This window comes from Exophiala mesophila, assembly GCF_000836275.1.
Source record: "Exophiala mesophila strain CBS 40295 unplaced genomic scaffold supercont1.7, whole genome shotgun sequence".
Lineage (NCBI taxonomy): Eukaryota > Fungi > Ascomycota > Eurotiomycetes > Chaetothyriales > Herpotrichiellaceae > Exophiala > Exophiala mesophila.
This window is the reverse complement of record NW_015622510.1, coordinates 49,538-68,191: the sequence shown is the minus strand read 5'-3', so window position 1 is coordinate 68,191 and position 18,654 is coordinate 49,538. Positions and strand designations below refer to the sequence as shown.

The 18,654-nt window shown below is 53.8% G+C and overlaps 9 protein-coding genes across 9 annotated transcripts; 2 read left to right on the top strand and 7 right to left on the bottom strand.

Moving 5' to 3' along the window:
- Positions 1-116: 116 nt before the first annotated feature.
- PV10_08993 (uncharacterized protein) lies at positions 117-944 on the bottom strand (the record flags this gene model as incomplete). The annotated part of the gene is made up of 1 exon (XM_016374093.1): positions 117-944. The coding sequence occupies exon 1, from the start codon at positions 699-701 to the stop codon at positions 117-119; it is 585 nt and encodes a 194-aa protein (XP_016219637.1). The 5' UTR covers positions 702-944.
- Positions 945-1,263: 319 nt separating this feature from the next.
- PV10_08992 (uncharacterized protein) lies at positions 1,264-2,509 on the bottom strand. The gene is made up of 2 exons (XM_016374092.1): positions 2,210-2,509; positions 1,264-2,144 (listed from the first exon to the last, which is right to left on the bottom strand). Exon 2 carries the CDS (start codon positions 2,119-2,121, stop codon positions 1,333-1,335), a length of 789 nt encoding a protein of 262 aa, XP_016219636.1. The 5' UTR covers positions 2,122-2,144; positions 2,210-2,509; the 3' UTR covers positions 1,264-1,332.
- Positions 2,510-2,712: 203 nt separating this feature from the next.
- On the bottom strand, positions 2,713-3,018 carry PV10_08991 (uncharacterized protein; the record flags this gene model as incomplete). Its single annotated transcript, XM_016374091.1, has 1 exon — positions 2,713-3,018. The coding sequence occupies one exon, from the start codon at positions 3,016-3,018 to the stop codon at positions 2,713-2,715; it is 306 nt and encodes a 101-aa protein (XP_016219635.1).
- A 593-nt stretch (positions 3,019-3,611) lies between these two features.
- On the bottom strand, positions 3,612-5,602 carry PV10_08990 (uncharacterized protein; the record flags this gene model as incomplete). Its single annotated transcript, XM_016374090.1, has 1 exon — positions 3,612-5,602. The coding sequence occupies exon 1, from the start codon at positions 5,124-5,126 to the stop codon at positions 3,612-3,614; it is 1,515 nt and encodes a 504-aa protein (XP_016219634.1). The 5' UTR covers positions 5,127-5,602.
- PV10_08989 (uncharacterized protein) lies at positions 5,603-6,786 on the top strand (the record flags this gene model as incomplete). The annotated part of the gene is made up of 2 exons (XM_016374089.1): positions 5,603-6,272; positions 6,340-6,786. The coding sequence occupies 2 exons, from the start codon at positions 5,603-5,605 to the stop codon at positions 6,738-6,740; spliced, it is 1,071 nt and encodes a 356-aa protein (XP_016219633.1). The 3' UTR covers positions 6,741-6,786.
- PV10_08988 (uncharacterized protein) lies at positions 6,677-8,923 on the bottom strand. Its single transcript, XM_016374088.1, has 7 exons — positions 8,682-8,923; positions 8,432-8,621; positions 7,917-8,381; positions 7,756-7,866; positions 7,529-7,691; positions 7,289-7,478; positions 6,677-7,236 (listed from the first exon to the last, which is right to left on the bottom strand). Exons 1-7 carry the CDS (start codon positions 8,895-8,897, stop codon positions 6,988-6,990), a joined length of 1,584 nt encoding a protein of 527 aa, XP_016219632.1. The 5' UTR covers positions 8,898-8,923; the 3' UTR covers positions 6,677-6,987.
- Positions 8,924-10,062: 1,139 nt separating this feature from the next.
- PV10_08987 (uncharacterized protein) lies at positions 10,063-11,565 on the bottom strand (the record flags this gene model as incomplete). Its single annotated transcript, XM_016374087.1, has 6 exons — positions 10,063-10,586; positions 10,642-10,714; positions 10,773-10,814; positions 10,919-11,047; positions 11,096-11,282; positions 11,357-11,565. The coding sequence occupies 6 exons, from the start codon at positions 11,563-11,565 to the stop codon at positions 10,063-10,065; spliced, it is 1,164 nt and encodes a 387-aa protein (XP_016219631.1).
- A 1,622-nt stretch (positions 11,566-13,187) lies between these two features.
- PV10_08986 (uncharacterized protein) lies at positions 13,188-17,043 on the top strand. Its single transcript, XM_016374086.1, has one exon. The coding sequence runs from the start codon at positions 13,575-13,577 to the stop codon at positions 16,299-16,301; it is 2,727 nt and encodes a 908-aa protein (XP_016219630.1). The 5' UTR covers positions 13,188-13,574; the 3' UTR covers positions 16,302-17,043.
- Positions 16,499-17,561, bottom strand: PV10_08985 (uncharacterized protein; the record flags this gene model as incomplete). Its single annotated transcript, XM_016374085.1, has 1 exon — positions 16,499-17,561. One exon carries the CDS (start codon positions 17,559-17,561, stop codon positions 16,746-16,748), a length of 816 nt encoding a protein of 271 aa, XP_016219629.1. The 3' UTR covers positions 16,499-16,745.
- Positions 17,562-18,654: the final 1,093 nt, after the last annotated feature.

Sequence of the window (18,654 nt, the reverse complement as noted above, 5' to 3'; positions counted from 1 at the left end):
CGGTGGGTATACTCATCTAGTGCTATCAACGATGATACTGGGGGCATCCCCTACAAGAAGAGGTCTCCAATTCTACGTCCGCACACGGCGCACGAGATGTCCCATTGCTTTCGTCTTTAGTTGTCGTTTCCACTAGCTGGCAGCTCGCCGGTGCCCGTCCCCAGCTCCTCCTTAAACCGGGCGCCTCCTACCAGCAGCGGCTTGCAGTCTTGCAAGACAAACAAAATTCTCGCCCATTCCGTCTTGCTCGGATTCCTCCAGGCGTGCATAGTGGCCCTTTGGACTGCAAGATCCCCCTTGCGCATCCGGGTCACGCTACCGTCGTCTAGCTCTAGCTCCACTTCCCCCTCGAGAACCACCCCGTAGTCGAGGCTCTGGGTACGGTGCATCATTGGTTCGGCGTCGGGAGCCAGATCGACCCAGCGGCACACAGTGCCATTGGGGTTGACCAGCCCAAGTTTCCCACTCTCGGCGATGGCCTTGTACGTTGCCAGGTCGGCCTCGTCGTTCAAGTCGACGGGAAATCCCGTGGTAGCATACCCAAGACACAATCCAACCGAGTTGTTGCGCATCATGTTCCAGGGATTCTCGTTGGAGCTGTAAATGACGGCTTTTCCGTCGTCCCTATGAGATGTGATATGGGTCACGGGTTTGGGAAACCCTGACAGCAGGGGTGCGGAAGAGGATGCTGAATTCGCCATGGCTGATCAATCTGGAGGGACGTGTTCGCAGGGTCAAGGATTTGGGCAGAGAGCGGATGTTGTCCAACTGCGACGAATGTCTGTCCGTCAATGGGATATTTAAACGCTCGGCAGGCGACACGACTTGATGCGCGCGGGAACTGGCTCTGGTCCTCGTACGACTATCCATCTCCGTGTAACGACGGTGACTGGGGAACTCCGGCCCTGCCCCACCGCCGAACCGGGGAATTATATGTATTTTCCGATTCAGGCCCCGGATGCTCGTGGTGCAATAATCGGTGAACCCCATCCCTCGTGGATGAGAAAGATCCGCCCAATCCGTGCGCGGGACCCACCAGAGAGCTTCAGAGCGAGGTCATCGGAGGGACTAAGTACGGTGTGTGCAAGCTCCTAGTGTTGTGTTGGATGCTCCAACCTTGTATTGGAGAGTGTGGGATGAGGCATAGATGTCACGTGGGGACACCTAACGATCACGTGAACGGGATGTCAGCTTCACCACCTCTCTTCCTCTGATCTCGCCCCATTGCGAGTTGGTTGGCGAGGACATCGGCTCATCGTCATTTAGCTACTCTATCAGCTTGATCCAAGACGAAATCAACTATCAATGGCCATCAAGTATCGTTTAGCTATGCTATAGACTCGGTCGCTGCCCAGAAAGACTGTCCAGCAGCCGATCGTCGCCGTATCCAAACATGGCTCGGGCCGTCTGTCCCGCCGCCTCAAGGTCGGTTTTCTCGATCCGGGCTTGGATGGTCTCTCGCGTTTGGAGAAGTTGTTTGGCCACTTCCATCCAGCTCACCTCCGACGGGAGACCCTCGGCATAATGGTGAGCATCTTGGGTTGCTTGGGTGGGCAACAAGACGCTGTCCCTTTTGCGGATGACTCCGTCCACCATCGTGATCGTGATATCTCTGGGCGTCGAGTGCATCACAATCGCCGTTACAGGGTCGTGCTGTGCTCCGGCAATCATGTGGGGCGCCAAGGAGTCCAAGATGATGATGTCGGCCTTTTTTCCCACCGCCAGACTGCCAATCTCCTGCTCCAGCCCGACGGCTCGGGCGCCACAAATGGTGCCCAAGGCATAGACCTCCTGGACCGACTTGTACATGTGAACCGGATACTTTCCGAGTTTCAAGTATTCATTGTTCACGACACCTCGACCGTAGCTCAGGGCCGTCCGCATCTCGGCGGGCATGCTGGCGAGGGTCACATTGTGGCAGTCCACCCCCAGCGAACACTGTGACGCAATGTCTCGGCGGTGGTCGAAGCATGCAGGATCGCCCATAGCCATCTGAAGCTCGAGCGACGGTGTTGACGAGATGTGTGCGTTTCTTTTCTTGATCAGGGCGATGTCGGTCGGTGACAGATGATTGGCGTGGGAGAGCAGAACCGAGGACGAGAGCAGCCCGCAAGATTCCATGACCTGGACGGAAGAAGGCTGGCCTGAAATGACATGATTTTAAAACCTGGAAAGATTCGTGGATGTGAAAAATCGCCAGATGACTTACCAGGTGGTGGGGGGGTCTGGTGGCTAGTAATGTGTTTGATACCAAAGGCCTTGATTTGATCAAACAGAGGAACCAGAATCTCCTTGGGAAGAAACCACAGATCAAACGCTAGGCCGAGGGTCACTCTCCCATCACCAAAGGGCGCCTTCTGAGACAAATCTCCCAGTGTTTGCAGCACCCATGACTCCAGGAGGTTTGCCTCAAAGGAAAATGGAGACCAGGTTGCCACCCGTCCGGTAAAGCAATACCCATAGATGGACCGGATGCCCGAAGCCACTGTGGCTCTGAGGGCGGCCTTTGCTGTAGACCAAGTTAGTTGGTACGCCGGTCGAGCACCGGCGACGGAAACCTACGGTGTTCTGGAGAGTAGTTGAGATGTGAATGATCCACGACGGTCGTGGTGCCAGCGTCGAGGGCTTCCAGGCACGCGGCCAGCTGGCCCCAGAAAACGTCGTTAGGCTCATAGTTGGAACTCTGGAGGATTCCTAAACGGAAGACCGTGTTCAGTGTTCAGTGGTCTGTCGACGGGTGAGATGGAAAGGAGTCTGACCTTGCACGAGGTAGTCGGTCAGCAGATTGTCTCCATGCCGGCCTCTCAAGGCGGTATTCCACATATGGCGATGGGTGTCGACGAAGCCAGGCGCCACGAGTTTGTCGGTGCAATCAATCACCTCTTCACCATCTTTGGGTGTGAGGTGGTCGGCGATCTCAGTAATCTTGTCCCCTTGGACCCGAACGTCCGCCTTGACCCCTGTTGCCGCATCATGAGAGTCGTGGATGATTACAGTCCCATTCTTGAGCAAGAACATAATGGCCTGACCCGGTGAACAGAGGGAGTGGTTGTGAAGGTGATGGACGACCAGATGGTCACGTGAATCAGATCTGATGGACTTGGTGAGGACGATCAACCGACTTCCTTCTCGTGCGAGGATATTTGATGTTTGATTCTGAGTGTGATATTTTGATACTTTGATAACGAGATTCGGCCTCTCGCAATCTCGAGATGTTCGTGGCTGACCTCCACACGGGTGCGGGTGCGCTCACGTGATCGGCCTCCTAGCGAATTTGAATCAAACGTCTCCATGTCTCTGCTGTCCCTCTGGGGAAACACGACGCTAGGGATGGGGTCGAAACAAATGAAAAAGCTTGAAATCCGCCTCATTGATCGTCCGGAGTTCATGGTGGCGCCACATCGAGACCGTTTCTAGTCTTGGGAACCCAGGCACACATGTATAACTTTCGACCCAAACGGCAAGGCGGGAGGTTGGTGAGTCTAGAATCGGATTCAAAGATTTGACGGGGCCATCATCCGTATTTACACATTTGGAGCTAGATGCTTGACCCCTCGATAGTTGTTGAAGTCCTTTGCAGATATTCGTCCATGTACCCATCGCCCCCCCATTCACTTGACTCCATTGGTGGCTGGCTCCTCCACGACCAGCTCATGCACCTTGCTCCACCCCCCAATGACCCCCCTCCCCGATGGCATGCGGATGTTTTTTGGCCGGCTGTACTCATGCAAGGTTTCCAGACAGTGCTCCCGCCCATAGCCACTGTGTTTGGCCCCGCCAAATGGAGTCCCCATGACCCCCCGATTATAGTTGTTGATCAGGACGACGCCCACGTCCACATCCCGAGCCAGCCTCAACGCCCGGGTCGTGTCCTTGGTAAAGACTCCGCAAAAGAGCCCATATTCGGATTCGTTGGTGATAGACACAGCCTCCTCGTAGCTCTCGAATGGTGTGACCGTCACCACCGGACCAAAGATCTCTTCTCGTGCAATACGCATGGTTCTGGTGACCTTCGTGAATAAGGTAGGTTGGACAAAGTAGCCGTCTTTCAGCGCGGGATCATCGGGGAGAGCTGCCTGGGCCTTCATCTCGGCTCCCTCATCCAGTCCAATTTGGATATACTCGAGCACCCTCTGTTGATGCACCTTCGAGACGAGCGGGCCGACGTGGGTCTCTGGTCGTGCGCCGTCGCCCACCTTTAGACGGGGCACGGCGGCGGCCATTTTGCTGACAAAGGCGTCATGGATCCCCGACTGTACCAGCAGTCTCGACGATGCCGTACAGGCCTCGCCCTGGTTGAAAAAAGCGCCATCGAGTGCACAGCGCACCGCCAGGTCCAGGTCGGCATCGTCAAAGATAATCAGCGCGTTTTTGCCCCCGAGTTCGAGGGAGAGGGGCTTGATTCCGTCGGCGGCTAGCTTGCTCACGGCTGCACCTGCCTTGGTTGAGCCGGTGAATGAAATCTTCTTGACTTGGGGATGCGTGACCAATGCCTGGGGCACATCCAGGCCGACGGAAGGGATCGCTTGGATCACGCCTTTAGGGAGGACCTCCTGTAGGAGCTCGATGATGCGCATCGCTGTGAGCGGCGCCTGGTCTCCAGGCTTAATGATGACGGTGTTGCCGGCCGCCAGAGCCGGGGCGCCTTTGCCTCCCACGTGGATTGGGGGCCAGTTGAACGGTATGATTCCAGCGACCACGCCGTAGGGTTCCCGTACAATGTTGGCGTAGATGGCTCCTTCGTCGTGGAAGTCTAGGGGCAACTTATCGATTAAGGACGCGAAATAACGAAAGATGTGGACCAGGGCGGGGACGTCGATCTCGGCCGCCTGCGAGACTGGCTTTCCGTTTTCGAGAGAGAGCAGTTGGCACAGTTCGCCCATGTGTGCGGCGAGATGGTCGGCCGCTTTGTTCAATAGGAAGGCCCTCTCGCGAGGGGACCGGTGTCTCCAGTCGTTGTCAAAGGCATCTTGGGCGATAGCGACCGCCGCCTCGACTTCGGATAGACCTGCGCCTTGGATCGTCGTGATCTCATGACCCGTCGCCGGATTGTACACCGCAAACCGATCCTTGGGGTCTTTCGAGGACAGCGGGCAGTAGGTAACGGTTGCAAACTTGGACGCCATTCTCGAAGGTGAGCAGCCCAAAGGTACGCGTAAGAATGTTGGGTGATTCAATTACTGTCTCTGGAGGGCTCCAAGTGACTGACCCGGGAGTTCCAGAATTATAAGTCCGCGCCTCCATCGAAACCTCTCGCTCAATCCCAGCCCACCCAGCGTACGACAAGGTCCTGCACATGTGTCGCTCCCGAACTGAGTCTGACTGGCCGGCGCTGTGGGGGATTGACCCAATGCTTCGTGGCGCGATGAGGGATCAGAGGGCGGGTGAGCGAGGACCAGGACCCGGAAGCACGTGATCGGAGCGCGGTGGATGGTGATGACCACCCACTCTACCGTATGTCGACCCCGGATCTATGCATGTACACACCCCCATGACACCTAGGTATGCACAGGGTGCCAGGCCTGCTATATGATGGGGAGTTTCCCAAGCATCGGGTCTCCATGTCGTCCAAAGGCGTCTGGTCAGAGGTCTGTTGGTCAACATGAAGGGCAAAATCATCCTCGAAGAACATGTGTCGATGCCGGACGAGAGTCTGATCCCTCTTCTCAGCTTCGTCTCACGCAATGGCCGCGACCTCTATGACGCTCTCATCGACCTCCATGGCCAGCGGCTGGCCGACATGAACGCCAACGGGGTGGAGTTTGCTATCATCTCCGACAACCCGGGAGGGGCTCAGTCTCTTCGAGACCCGACCGCAGCGGCGGCATATGCGGTCAAGTCCAACAATTACATTGCCCAACTCGTGGACCGGGCCCCCGAGCGGTTTGGTGCGTTTGCGGCGTTGTCGATGCACGACGCAGAGACGGCCGTCAAAGAGCTGCAACGTTGCGTCCAGGATCTGGGCATGTTGGGCGTCATGCTGCACGACGGCCAGGAGTATTTGAACGACCAGGGCGAGATCAGCACTCGATACTACGACGATCCCAGATTTGATGTTTTCTGGGCCGCGGTGCAAGAACTGCAAACGCCCGTCTACATACACCCCAAACCCCCAGTCCCGTCCGAACTTCGACAGCTGTACGGTTCTCGGCCCTGGCTCATCGGACCAACTTTTAGCTTCGCGCGAGATGCAACCTTTCACATCCTGGCGCTCTGTACTGGTGGCGTCTTTGACCGATTCCCCGACGTCAAGGTGATTGTAGGCCATTTGGGTATGTTGTCCCCGACGCTCTGAACCCCCGGTGACACCAGTTGGATTGACAGCCTCGGATTCGTTAGGTGAGAATGTCCTCGGGCAACTGGGCCGCATCGATCACTGGCTGGAGAAAAGAGATCGCGGCAGGATTCTCCCCGCAAAACGCACCGTTAGAGAATACATGGAGACCAACGTCTTCATCACGACGGCGGGATACTTTTCCACTGCTCCTCTGACCTACGCCATCACCGAGATTGGGGCAGATCGAATTCTCTTCTCGGTGGATACGCCGTACGAGAACATCGCCGAAGGGGCCACGTGGCTAGACACGCTCCCTATCTCGCACAGCGACGTGGCCAAAATTGGCCGGCTCAACACTCTGAAACTGTTTCCCAGGCTCCAGAGCCGGCTGCGTTCGTCGGAAACCGAGTGCCTGCAGGAGGATAGACAGCGGGTTTTGTATACTTCGAATGCCGGGTTTTAAACCCGGGTCACGGGGTGGAATGTGGAAAGAGGTTGACCTATTTGAGATACAACCACCAAAATAGAAATATCAACATCTTCCAGTCTGCTTTCAGGAACTCCATGCTGGGTGAAGAGAGGCACTGTTGGCTATCCATCAGGATGACTACCTGTGCTTGCGCAACGATTCTTGACTGTGATCTTAACAAGACTTGGATGCCGTTGAGGCCGTCCAAGGTGACAGTCAAGAGAACAGTCAGTCTCCCATTTCAAAGTCGAACTGTTTCATGGCGCAATTCTGATGCCTTCTCGGCCGTGCCATTTTCTCCTTCTCCCGCCGCGTGGTTTCTCACAACGAGATCTTCAGGACTGTCCCCAACGGTGAGATCCTCCGAGAAAATGACCACTTCATCCTGGTCCCCAAAGATGACGGCAATCTCCTCGAGAGGGATCCCCTTGGTTTCGGGAAGAATGACCGAGATGAAGACGAGACCGACGGCGAGAATGCAGATGAAAACCTAAAGTCGCCGGGTCAGACCGTGCTGGTGCGGGTAAAGGGAGGTGACAAACCAAGTAGTATTTCCAGCCAATGTTGGCAAAAGCAGTCGGCGCAACCTGAAGCCAGACCAAGGATGACAAGCAAAAGGTGGTGACGGTGATGGCCATGCCCTTGGAGCGGACGTGATTCGGGAAGATCTCCCCGTAAAAGACAAAGCCCGAAACATCCACACCCATTCCGTAGATAAAGACGAACAAGTAGCTGGTGTTGTTGTTAGAGCCAGCACGGCTTCAAACTTGGGTCTCACTCACAGGAAGGCGATGGCAGCTTGAATCCCATGATGGTTGGGAGGGTCTGACACGGGGCTTGCAAATGAGGCAACCATCGCAGCCTCCAGGGTCAAGAAGAGCAAGCAGCCACCGATTCCGATCAGCATCAGGGGCTTGCGCCCGATTTTGTCGATAATGAGTGCTCCTGACCAGGGATTGAGGTTAGGTGTCCTGTGCTGCCCGGACCAGGAATGCCAGACATCACTTACCCGTCAGGTTACCTCCAATGCCCATTGTGATCCATCCACATGCGTAGATGAGCTGTTTTTCAGTGTCAAACCCGAGTGTGGCGTACAGGATTGGGCCGTAGTTGTTGATGACTATGGGAGATCAGCAAAAGAGCTCGATCGGAGCATGGGTAGACACTGACCCAGGATGCCGGTGGCCTGAGCGAGGAACGAGTAGGTGCAAGTCATGACCAGGCGCGCCCGGTACGACTTTCGGGTGAACATCTTGATCCAAGACGGCTCCACGGTTCGATCATATTCGATCTGCTTTTGCATCTGGTAGAACTCGGCCATGGCAAAGTGTTGCTCTTCTTCGTTGTCCAGATTGTGGAGTTGTCGCACGGTCTTCTTGGCCTCGTCTACGCGGTTGACCATGAGGAGCCAGCGGGGAGACTCGGGCACGAAGAACATGGCCACCAGAGGAAGGAGGCTGAAGATGAGGGCGATTCCGTAGCTGCCTCGCCATTGAAGCTCCGGGTTGGTGGAGTAGAAGAAGCCGAGGCCGACATAGGTTGCGATTGCGTAGCCCAGGGCAATCCCTATACCGTTCATGCCCACGAATAGTCCTCTTAGAGCGGGTGGTGCAATTTCGGCCGTGTAGACGGGTGCTGCCAAGGGTGAGAACTGGGTCAAGGGCGCTGTGGCTCAAGAAACTCACTGATTGAAAGGAAACCCCAGGCACCCGCACCGGACAGGAATCGGACCGCGATGAACATGGCGACACCTTGGGCGGCACATGTCAGGGCCCCTCCAACGAGACCCAGGGTGGCGCAGAACCACATTCCGGCCTTGCGCCCCCACTTGTCCATGACGATGGTGACTCCCAGAATTCCGAACACGCCTCCAGCCTAAGAGGGTTGATTCAACAGCACGCTCAGGGACCCGAGCCTGGGGGGTGGGGCACATACCTGGAACACCCCGGACATGGCACCGATCAGGGAATTACCTTGGTCCGTGAAGGTTCCCTCGGGGGTCAAAAGGCTCATGTAGACAAGAAAGGACGGTTGGGCAAGCGTGGTCCCGATGATGGACGCCGGGTACGAGAAACCCATGGTTCCCATCGAGACCACGAAGCAGATGATGAACTGTTTCCAGCTCCATTGCGATCTTTTGTTCATCTCCATGGTGAGAAGATCCGAGAGAGAGGGGGGGGGGAGAAAGGTCAGGAGAGGGTTCCGAAAGGATGTGATACTGGTCACTCTGGCGCCTTGGGAGAGAGTTGAGGTCTGGGCCAGGCTGGATCTATATAGCCTTACCTCACTGTGGGAGCCCGCGTTCGAGGACAGTCCATGTCCGCCTCCTTTGCACCGAAAGGGGGACCGGACAACATGACGGCTGAGGTTGTCGATAGACTGGGACTAGGGTGCAATACAAAGACAACAGAACGAATGCACGGGTCCAGCCTTGGGTGCTCCAGCTTCCCCAGGTTCTCCCCGCGTGGAGCATACAGTACATGCCCTGATCGTTCAGGCGACTTGACACGTCAGGTGAGCGGACGGACATGTCTGAAAGGGAGGATAGATGCGAGGGTGGACTCAGTCAAGCTAGCCTGTGGTCCATCTGAGCGCGGAAGCCGGAGGTGGTGATGGTGGCGGGACTAGTCGTTGGTGAGGCACGTGAGCGGGCGCTTGGTGCTGATGCTCACGACTCGCAAAGAACTAGATGGGGAGCATTCTAACCACCAGTAACAGTTCCTTCTCCGCGGGGCAGAACCTACCTGATCCAGAGAGGACGAGGCTAGATGACAGATCCGAAGCTTGCGCGGATCCTGACGAGCCAACCTTGGGATGATGGGTTGATTGAGGGGATAACGAAAGGGAACCAACAACAACACTGAGGCAGAGGGAAACGTGGTGAAGGAGAAGTGGTTGAGGCTGCGCGGGTCGGAGCGTCGTGGCATTGATATCACGTGTCTTGCAGCTGCGGCCTGATCACGTGAATTTCACGTGACATAGATGCCCCTGAGACGACGATTGTTCCCTCATCTATATCACTTCATGCAGCATCCGTGCCAGAAGCTGTCACGGGATTGTCTTCACGCATTCATTGTGGTTGCTAATTAGTTAGTTCGGACGCCACTCTTAGTAATTACGTGACAAGGCCACAGTCAACCTATTTGACTCTTTCAACGCCTCGCCACTATAGATAGTCCTCAATACAGGAATTCATATCATCATCGCACTCAAGCGCTGTATCTCAGTATGTCCAATTCAAATCCCTAGAATTAGACTCGGCCCCTATCAGGCCACGCGCAAGGATTCAGGGTCAGGCCACGCTGTCTGGTGCAGTTTAGCGACCAACCGTGGTATGTTGGTGGACATTTTGGCTAGGAGGGCCACCTATGGTATAACTGGTGGCTTGCTGTGTCTGCTGAGTATTTTGGTTGTGATCGAGTTGATAATTATTGCTAATAGTGTATGACGAGTTGTTCATCGCCGCGCCAAGATAATCAGGGGTTCGTCCACTCTCCACCCTGTCCATCAAAGACGCCATGCGATCGTCTCCAGAGCTTCTTGTTGGACCATCACGCGAATTGACGCGGCTAGAATCCACATTGACGGTGGGACTCACAACAGGACGACTGAGATCTTCATCCGGGTTAAAAGCAGAGGCTTCAAGATCGTCAAAGTCCTGGCCAGGGTTGGCACTCTGGTATTCGCAGCTTTTGATGAACCAGAAGAAACCGGATGCCAGAAGGGCACCAAGTATCGGGCCCAGCCAATAGATCCAGTGTTCGGGTGGAAAAGAGGCGTTGGCGACGCATGGGCCAAAGCTGCGAGCAGGATTGAGAGAGCCGCCAGTGTAGTAAACGCCTGGAACAATGAGTTAGTGGAGTGTTTTGTGAAATAATGCCCCGACCAGTGTTACCACTCAGCTCTGCAATGAAGAGAGACAACCCGATTCCCACAGGAGCCAAGAATGTTCCCTTGTGTTTTTCTGCCTATTCGAGGTCAGTTGAGTCAAAAGAGGTTTCCTAAAAGACATGTGTCTCAGCTTACAGCAAGCATGAATATAGTGAAGACCAGTTGAGTGGTGAGAAACTAGGGGGGCGTTAGCGAGTTTCGACCGGTCATGATAGACAACTTGCCATCTCAATGAATAGACCCTGAGCAAGACTTGTTCCTCCACCGAGTGAGGTTGTGACGGACAGAGGGCCGGGAAAGAGCCCCTTGACTACCGCAGCCGCCACCATGGCTCCGAGCATCTGAGCAATGACGACAAGGCCACCGCGAGCGAAGGGAACAGCACCAATCAGGCACAGCCCTAATGTGACCTTGTGTCCATTAGACCTATTTCCGTCGCAATGTTTGGATGTACGTACCGCAGGATTGAAGAGGCCGCCGGATATTCTGAAGAAGATCCAAGCATTTACGGCGAGAGAAAAGCCAAAGACAAGGCTGATATAGAGGAGCTGGGATGGGTTGGGTCCTGATGACACATCTTCGCTATCATCACCAGCACTTGTGGCAGGAGTATTGGCGACCTGGGTTCCGCTAAAAGCAAAGAAGCTAATGTCATGGGGACAAGTTAGAGAGATGATCAACCTGGGATGGGATGGGATAGGCGAATGGATATGACTGACAGAAAAAGAAAGGTGCCGACAAATTCACCCGCCATGGCAATAAAGTGATTTCGAACGCTGTCGGGGAGTCTCTTGAAGATGGGAGATGGTTTGGGGCTCAGCGTTTTCTCGCTCTGGCTGTTACTGGCACTGGAGTTGCCCCTTGGAGCCTTGCTACGAGAACCGAAGAGGCCAGGCAGAAAGCCAGAGGCCGTCTTGAGATTGTCCATGTTGTATGTGAGTCGCAGTCGCAGTCGCAGTCGCAGTCGCACCTGCCAGTTGTAATCACACACACGACCAAGGATATCGGAAGGCCCGTTCAGGCAACTGTGACCTGACCCACGCAATTGGAAAGAGCTTATGAGTGTCTCTAACCAGGACAGAGGCAACACCAATGGGATCTAGATACAGATGTAGTCTCAAGAATGAGCATTTGCAACAGAGGAGTTGCCCGAGAGTTTAATACGCAGACCTTACAGATCAATAAACCTACCACATGAGGATTGTAGGCTTGCACCCGTGACGACGGAGGAGATGGACGTGGGCCGCGATTGACATGGCCCGTCGTCATAGTTTATCATGAGGGTCAGCCTTGAGCATTTGATAATTTTGCAACGACTCATCAAGACGCGGGAGGCATCAAAGTCAGCGAATGAAAATGGATCAAAACATGGAGATTCGTAGATCCTTGATGTCCAGGGTGGTGATTTGGCGATTGGCATCGCTTCTTAGGCATGGGATTCTCGACGGGATGACGCTGCCAGCGCCCCCAGCAGGCCCGAAATGGTGTAGTGCGAGGTGGTTGCTGCCCTGCTGGGGGGCCGAGGGGCCGCCTCGGGCCACATGAGGGCTTCTGGCACAGACGCCGGGGCGCCTTCCAGAGTCCTTTTGGTCCAAAACGTACCTCCTATAAACTCTTTTCGGCGCCCGCCCAGGCCGCTAGAATGGCCAAGAGCCCCGGCGCTGGGAACGTCCCAACTACGGAGTACGGAGTACACGCATACCCGCAAGAGGTGAGATTGGTGCACATGCAGCACGCCCGTCCAAGACGAGGCAGGACTGACACAAGAGATATCCGATATGGTGCGGCACGATGGGACAATCTCAAGACTAGCGACATGATCTTCTATCTCTCTGAGGATGTGGTCCAATAGACGAACAATATGGAGCTGCAAATGTAGATACCGACGTTTCCTTCGCGAGGTCCTGGCAAACTTCAGCCGAGAATGACTGAGGGAAGGAATTCCTTACTGAGTACTTACCTACGGAGTAGGTACCTTTGCGCATATGTGAAGAGATGCTGGTGGCACTTTACTAGCGCAGATGACGCGCAATCATGTTCCATCACAACGAATTGGTGGGCGCTAGTTTTAAAGAGCTCACGATTGAAAATTCGCGATCGCATTACTGTCCCTCGATTGATGATCTGATGCATATCTGTCGTAGTGGTCCGTGGAATCCATCGAATGGCATCATTTATTCCTATCGTAATACTTGGTACAGTGCTCTATTTTCTCCAGGTCTGTGATCTGGGGCCCATCAATTGGCTCTGAGGTCGGGACCAGCCTGTGCACGTAGAGGCTCCCGTGCATATGCCTATGTAAAGCACCAGCCTCTTATATACACCAGACATAGAACACAGAGCATAATCCTCTCATCATGTTGCGAAGTAGAGGAATTGTGAAAAGTGTCATCGCCCACGTAACCGTAAACCGTCAGGCTGCCAAGATACATAATCACATCACGTGATTGAGTCTAGGTTGTTCCAAGAATGGACTAGCGTCATGTTCAAGCCCCCTCCTAGACTCGCATTCCCAGTCCAGTCCATGACTACCAAAAGATCTATGAATTCATTGAATGTACCAAATCCTGTTTCTCAGCCTAGCATCAATCACCCAAACCAGGCACCTTGAATAGTGCCAGTGATCCCAGTTGTGGCATATAGCCACTGGGCTTTCCTCCCCTCTTACTCACCAGACACATCCAATATCCTCTTCATCCCATCCTTTCGAGCCCGCCATCTCATCCTCATCCCATTTGACCGTCATCTATATGTCTGCCTAACTGCGGTCTCGTCTCCTCTCTGGTTCTCTCATCACCAGCCGGCTCTCCGTCCCAGAACCGTACACGCATGGCGTACCACGCCTCAGACGCTTGAGTAGATCGGCTCCCTGCCTCTACTCACCACGAACCATCCAGCATCGCCTCCCTGTGCCTGGCTTAGCGACCAAATCCCGACATGCGGCCCCTCCGCTTTCTCCTCCTCTTGTTTTTCTTTGTTGCTATACCCATCGCCTTGACCTGCTGGTCTCTTGTCACCGCAGTCGAGAGCGTTGCGGACTCTTTCCACCCAGGCTACAAAACCAGATCGTCCCGACTGAAAGCCCTCTTCTCCTTCTCCACCCCATCCTCTCTTTTCCCGCCCTCTGCCGTCATTAGTCTGACCTACGACAATTCGACCTTCTTCCTGGCCAGGCCTGCCGCTTTCGGGCCCAGTCTTCCTTCCAATGGACTGAGTGGAGAACTCTGGGTCGGCAAAGGTTTTGGTGACGACGCCTTGGCCAAAGAGCAGGACATTCATATTGTAGGCTGGGAGTTGGGCTGTTCAGATGTTCCAGGCTGGAGTGATTTTAGCCAGACCCATCTTCAACCATTAAAATCCGACCAGTCAAAAAATAAAGCCAAAATCCCTCGAGGAGTACACGCCGAAGACAATATAAACTCTGTCTCGTCGCTCGACCCGGATACATCCCTGCAGGATCAGCCCACAGATGATGGCACTGATGATCATCTCCATCGTCCGCTCGAGGATTCAAACCCCGCAACTCCAGCCAAGCCTGGTGAACCCGCCAATGCAAATCAAGCCGATAAAAACAAAAAGTCCACACATGCCGATATCGAGTCTTTACAGGAAAGTGCAGACATTTCTGGGAAGATCGTCATGCTGGCTAGAGGTGGATGCGGTTTTTTGGAAAAGGTAAAATGGGCCCAGCGCCGCGGTGGAATTGCATTGATCGTGGGCGACAACGAAAAGGGTGGTCAGCTCACCATCATGTACGCCAAAGGTGACACGTCAAACGTGACCATTCCCGCCTTGTTTACTTCGTATACCTCTGCTCATCTTCTCGCTTCCCTGGTTCCTCCAGAGAAAAGAAGTGGAAAGGTCGGACTTATGGCCGAAGACAAGACCCTGCAACCTTCCAATAATTTGGGAAAATCATCCCATCAAAAGCCAGAGGACAGTAGACCTGTCTTTACCACCACGCGGTCAGGGCCGAAGAAGCCAACATCCACTCCAACGGATATGTCAGTTGATGGTGGTTGGCTGGATGGGATACTCTCCGCTCTCGGCGTCAACGACGAATCTCGCTTTGCAAACCAGGAAGATAGCCGGCGACCTCCGAGCAGTGGAAACATTGATTGGGTATTACTCGAAGATTGGGACGACGACAAGCCCGCCAAACTTGACGAAACCCTCTTGGTCGCAACAGCCACCAATGCTCAGGCTCAACCCACTCCTCCGTCCAAGGCCAAGGCTACCCCCATTCAAAAGCCCGGAGGCGATGATTTCGTAATCGGCGTCCAGGATTGGAGGGATGCAGATCTCATCGCACCAAAGTCAAATGGTGACGATACTGCGGCTATAGGACAAGTGAAAAATCGGAAAGGCGCGAAGCCGAATAGCCTGGACTCGGCGAAGCCAACCGACACACCCCCATCAGCATTGAAAGGCGGCAGTATCACTCCCGGCAGTGGAGAATATAACCACGATAGCCCGAATCAAGGTGCCCAGAAACCAAGAAAAGGTCCCCACCCGGACACGATCCAGGACCAACAGGACGTCCCCGGCAAAGGCAAGGCAAAGAGCAGCCCCTGGAGGGAGATATTCAGCTCGAGCGAGTCGGTATTGGAAGGCGGTTCAACTGGGGTAGCTGGCCGCAAGCCAGACCATCGTGCTGCTCAGAGGCAATCGTTCCCCGATCAAACTTCGAGTGGAGAAGAGCAAGAAGGTCTCTGGGTCACTTTGACACCTACGAGTGTTTCTACGAGTCCCTTCTTTGACACGCTTCTTGTCCTGGTGGTGAGCCCCTTGATTACGTTGACGGTAGTCTACGCTTTACTCCTCCTTCGATCTCGGATCCGTCGAAGACGATGGAGAGCTCCAAAATCTGTCGTGGAACGGTTGCCCGTGAGGACCTACCACACCATGGCGACCACCTCATCGACGACGTCATCACAAGTGACATCGCCCGTCCGCCCTTCGGTAACATCCCCTCTACTCGTCTCTGCGACGCAAGACGTCTCTCGCCGACCTTCGAGTCTGGCGCGGACACGATCGCAAACCACAACGGGCATCTTCCCGTCCAGCAACGTTGGCCATCCGAGCTCGAGTGCTACGCCGCGTGCATCGCCCATTGAGAAACCATCCAAGTCGAGTAGGCGCAAAAGATACACGGGCCGACAGGTTGAATGCGTTGTCTGTCTTGAAGAATATATCGACGGCGAGTCACAAGTCATGTCATTGCCGTGTGGACATGAATTCCACGTTGACTGCATCACACCGTGGCTGGTCACTCGGCGAAGGACATGTCCGATCTGCAAAGGCGACGTTGTGCGTTCCATGGCAGGCAATGGCAATTCGTCGAGGTCAGAGGACGATCACGAGTCTACCGAAGATGAGCAGACGGGAGACAACTTTCAGAACCAGGTCGCACAAACCGCGAACGACGATCCTAGCGCAGCGATTCCCATCCCCATTCGAAACGATGAGGAAACATTGAATCAGGACGTCGAGCGGGTCGCGGCTGATGACCAAGACGCCTTGTTGGAAATTCGAGCGAGGCAGTCGGAATTGGGCATGGAACAGCAACCTCAAACTCTGTGGGGCCGAATGCTCAGCAGTTCCATGAGGGGACTCAGTGGCGATACTTTATGGCGACAGACCCCCGTGGACCGCAACCGGTGATGAAGAGTCTGTGATTCGATAGAACTTATCTCCGTGCGCATCACAATTGACTCTTACTCATACTCCTATTAAGCCGTCGAAAGTGATTACCGAGATTGATTGAGCGTGGACGGGGCGGCGGAGCATTATTGCCTCGACCAGATTATCCTTGTTGTTTCTTCCTATTATTGATATCCAATTCAGTGCACTGAAGGCGCCGGCGAATATGTAGTTGGACTGGCAACTTTGAGCTAGACAGGAGACAGTGCCAAGTTCATCACACGGATGTCTTTATGCTGACCATAGTGCGCAAAGAAGGTTTTAGATCTACAGTAGACGGACATCCATGACTTTGCTATGCCAGTAATCCTTTCGTCGACTCTGGTATGGATTTCGCATGGAGAAGTGGAAAACTATGTCGTGCACGAGGGTCCAGTAAACAAGAGATCAGAGGAAAGAAGATGACTAAGTAGACCATACAGTCTGATGGCTTCGATAAGCGATAGACTCAAGGAAGCCGGCGCTCGAACTCTTCATGTCCTCGGGAGCTGGTTCGTCGATGCCTGTGGGATACTCTTCGTCGACGAGATAATGCCTCGAGATAGGTACCAGGTGCCCCATATCAGGCACGCCTGGTTGCATGTCCTTTGGCATGACCCAACCTTGTGGGGCAGGAATTTCAGTCTTGGTACCTGTTTGGGGATTGATCAGGAAATGACGTGCAGGGAGGATCTCAGTGACGGCGATGGGCTGTATATACGTGTAGTAATGGTGAATATGAATGTCTCGGGTGATTTCTTCCTGGATGACTTCGACTCGGTGTGAGTGAATGGTCTCGTGCGTGACAGCAGGGTGAAAAGCCTCGTCAATAACAGTATGATGTGTAGTATGAACTGTTCCAGACCCCGGGTATCGAGTCGTCTTTGTATTGGTTCCATGCGTCTTTTCTAAATCTGAAACCATGGTCAGGGATGCGGGGTTGGCCCGGTCCTTCATGTTCTGGGAATTCCTCGGTGTTGGAGTGGTATTGGTTGTGGTCTTGGGGTCGACATTTACGGTATGATAACGTGGGTTCAGTGGCGATGGATCGTTAGGAGCAAGGATCACATGCTTCGGCGGTCTGGATGTGCTGGAGCAACCAGCCGGGTCTGATTCTGTGGTCGGTCGAAGGTTGGTGGAGCTCTCATCGTGAGGCTCGCCTGTCTGGCTCGGAGCTCGTGTTCTGTTCACCAGTTCCAAGTGAGGATTGACAAAATATTTTTCAATATCCGAGGCATCCATTGTTTGACGAGCTAGCAAGTCAGCATTGACCATAGGCCAGATGGTAGTCGAGGCAGTGGATTTGTTGCGCAGAGAGGAAGAACGACGTGGAATATGACTCTGGCTTGTCATCAACGGCGAGACAGAGGGATGTTCACAATCTGAAAGATGAGGTGTGAGCACAAGGCATGGAACAAGACTGTGGTTCCCCTATAGACGTGTAAAGAGACTGACTTGATTTGATCACTACTAAGTACCTCGAGGCATGGTTGCGTTCAAAAGCCGGAAATGTCTTAACACTGTGATTTTGCAACAAGTGGAATGGCCATAGTCATGAAAAAGTAAGAAGAGACGCTGTTAAAAGTGGTCGAGAACATGGAACAAAGAGAGACGGGAGAGGTTCAACAATGGTACTATAATGGGTGAAGTATTACATCTTGGAGATGGTGTTTTGGTGTTGAAGCTCAAGTTGGCCAAATGACGTCGTCATTTCCTGTCGTGAAGCCACCAATGCCGCCAGCGCCACCATGTGGCGGAAGGCCCATCCTTCCTTCCCCAGATCCAAAATGCGCTCCTTCCCCATTTTCTCAGTAAGCAAGTGCCATCACTCCTTCCCTCCTTGATTGTTTACCAGAATTGGCAGGAGCAATACTAGGTAGTTAGAGCAAATCCCTCTTGTATACTTTTTGTATACTTCTTATATAGGCATGTGTCTTTTGATCGCAACACCAACAGAGACACGAAGGATTATGTGTTGACCTGATTCGATTGGACGTAATTTCGCCTCGGGCAGACGAGTATCATAGTTAGACGATGTTATAAAGCAAGAGGTTAGACAAGTAAGTCTATTCATGACTCTACACAAGGTATGTATTTGCTATGATACTGTGCATCCATCCATGCTTTGGGCCAAGTGGTACAAGTTCCCACCCAGGACAAGTGGACTTGTAGATCGATCGCCGTGCCTAGAAAGAGATCTCTTGTCAATAATAATATTCCGTGCCCCCGCTCCACACTCTCGGGTCGCTTGAAAGCTAATGTCCTAGTAGATACATCTACGGTAGGAGATTGATCATGCTAAGTACCAATCTCTGTGTTGTAGTCAAACTTCGAA

Excerpts from the sequence above, each read along its gene's own strand:
- PV10_08992 (XM_016374092.1), bottom strand. The coding sequence starts at position 2,121 with ATGGAATCTTGCGGGCTGCTCTCGTCCTCGGTTCTGCTCTCCCACGCC.
- PV10_08988 (XM_016374088.1), bottom strand. The coding sequence starts at position 8,897 with ATGGAGATGAACAAAAGATCGCAATGGAGCTGGAAACAGTTCATCATC. Across the intron at positions 7,867-7,916 it reads TCAGGCCACCGGCATCCTGG|TCATCAACAACTACGGCCCA; the intron begins GTCAGTGTCTAC and ends GATCTCCCATAG. Across the intron at positions 7,479-7,528 it reads CAAGCTGCCATCGCCTTCCT|CTACTTGTTCGTCTTTATCT; the intron begins GTGAGTGAGACC and ends CAACAACACCAG.
- PV10_08986 (XM_016374086.1), top strand. The coding sequence starts at position 13,575 with ATGCGGCCCCTCCGCTTTCTCCTCCTCTTGTTTTTCTTTGTTGCTATA.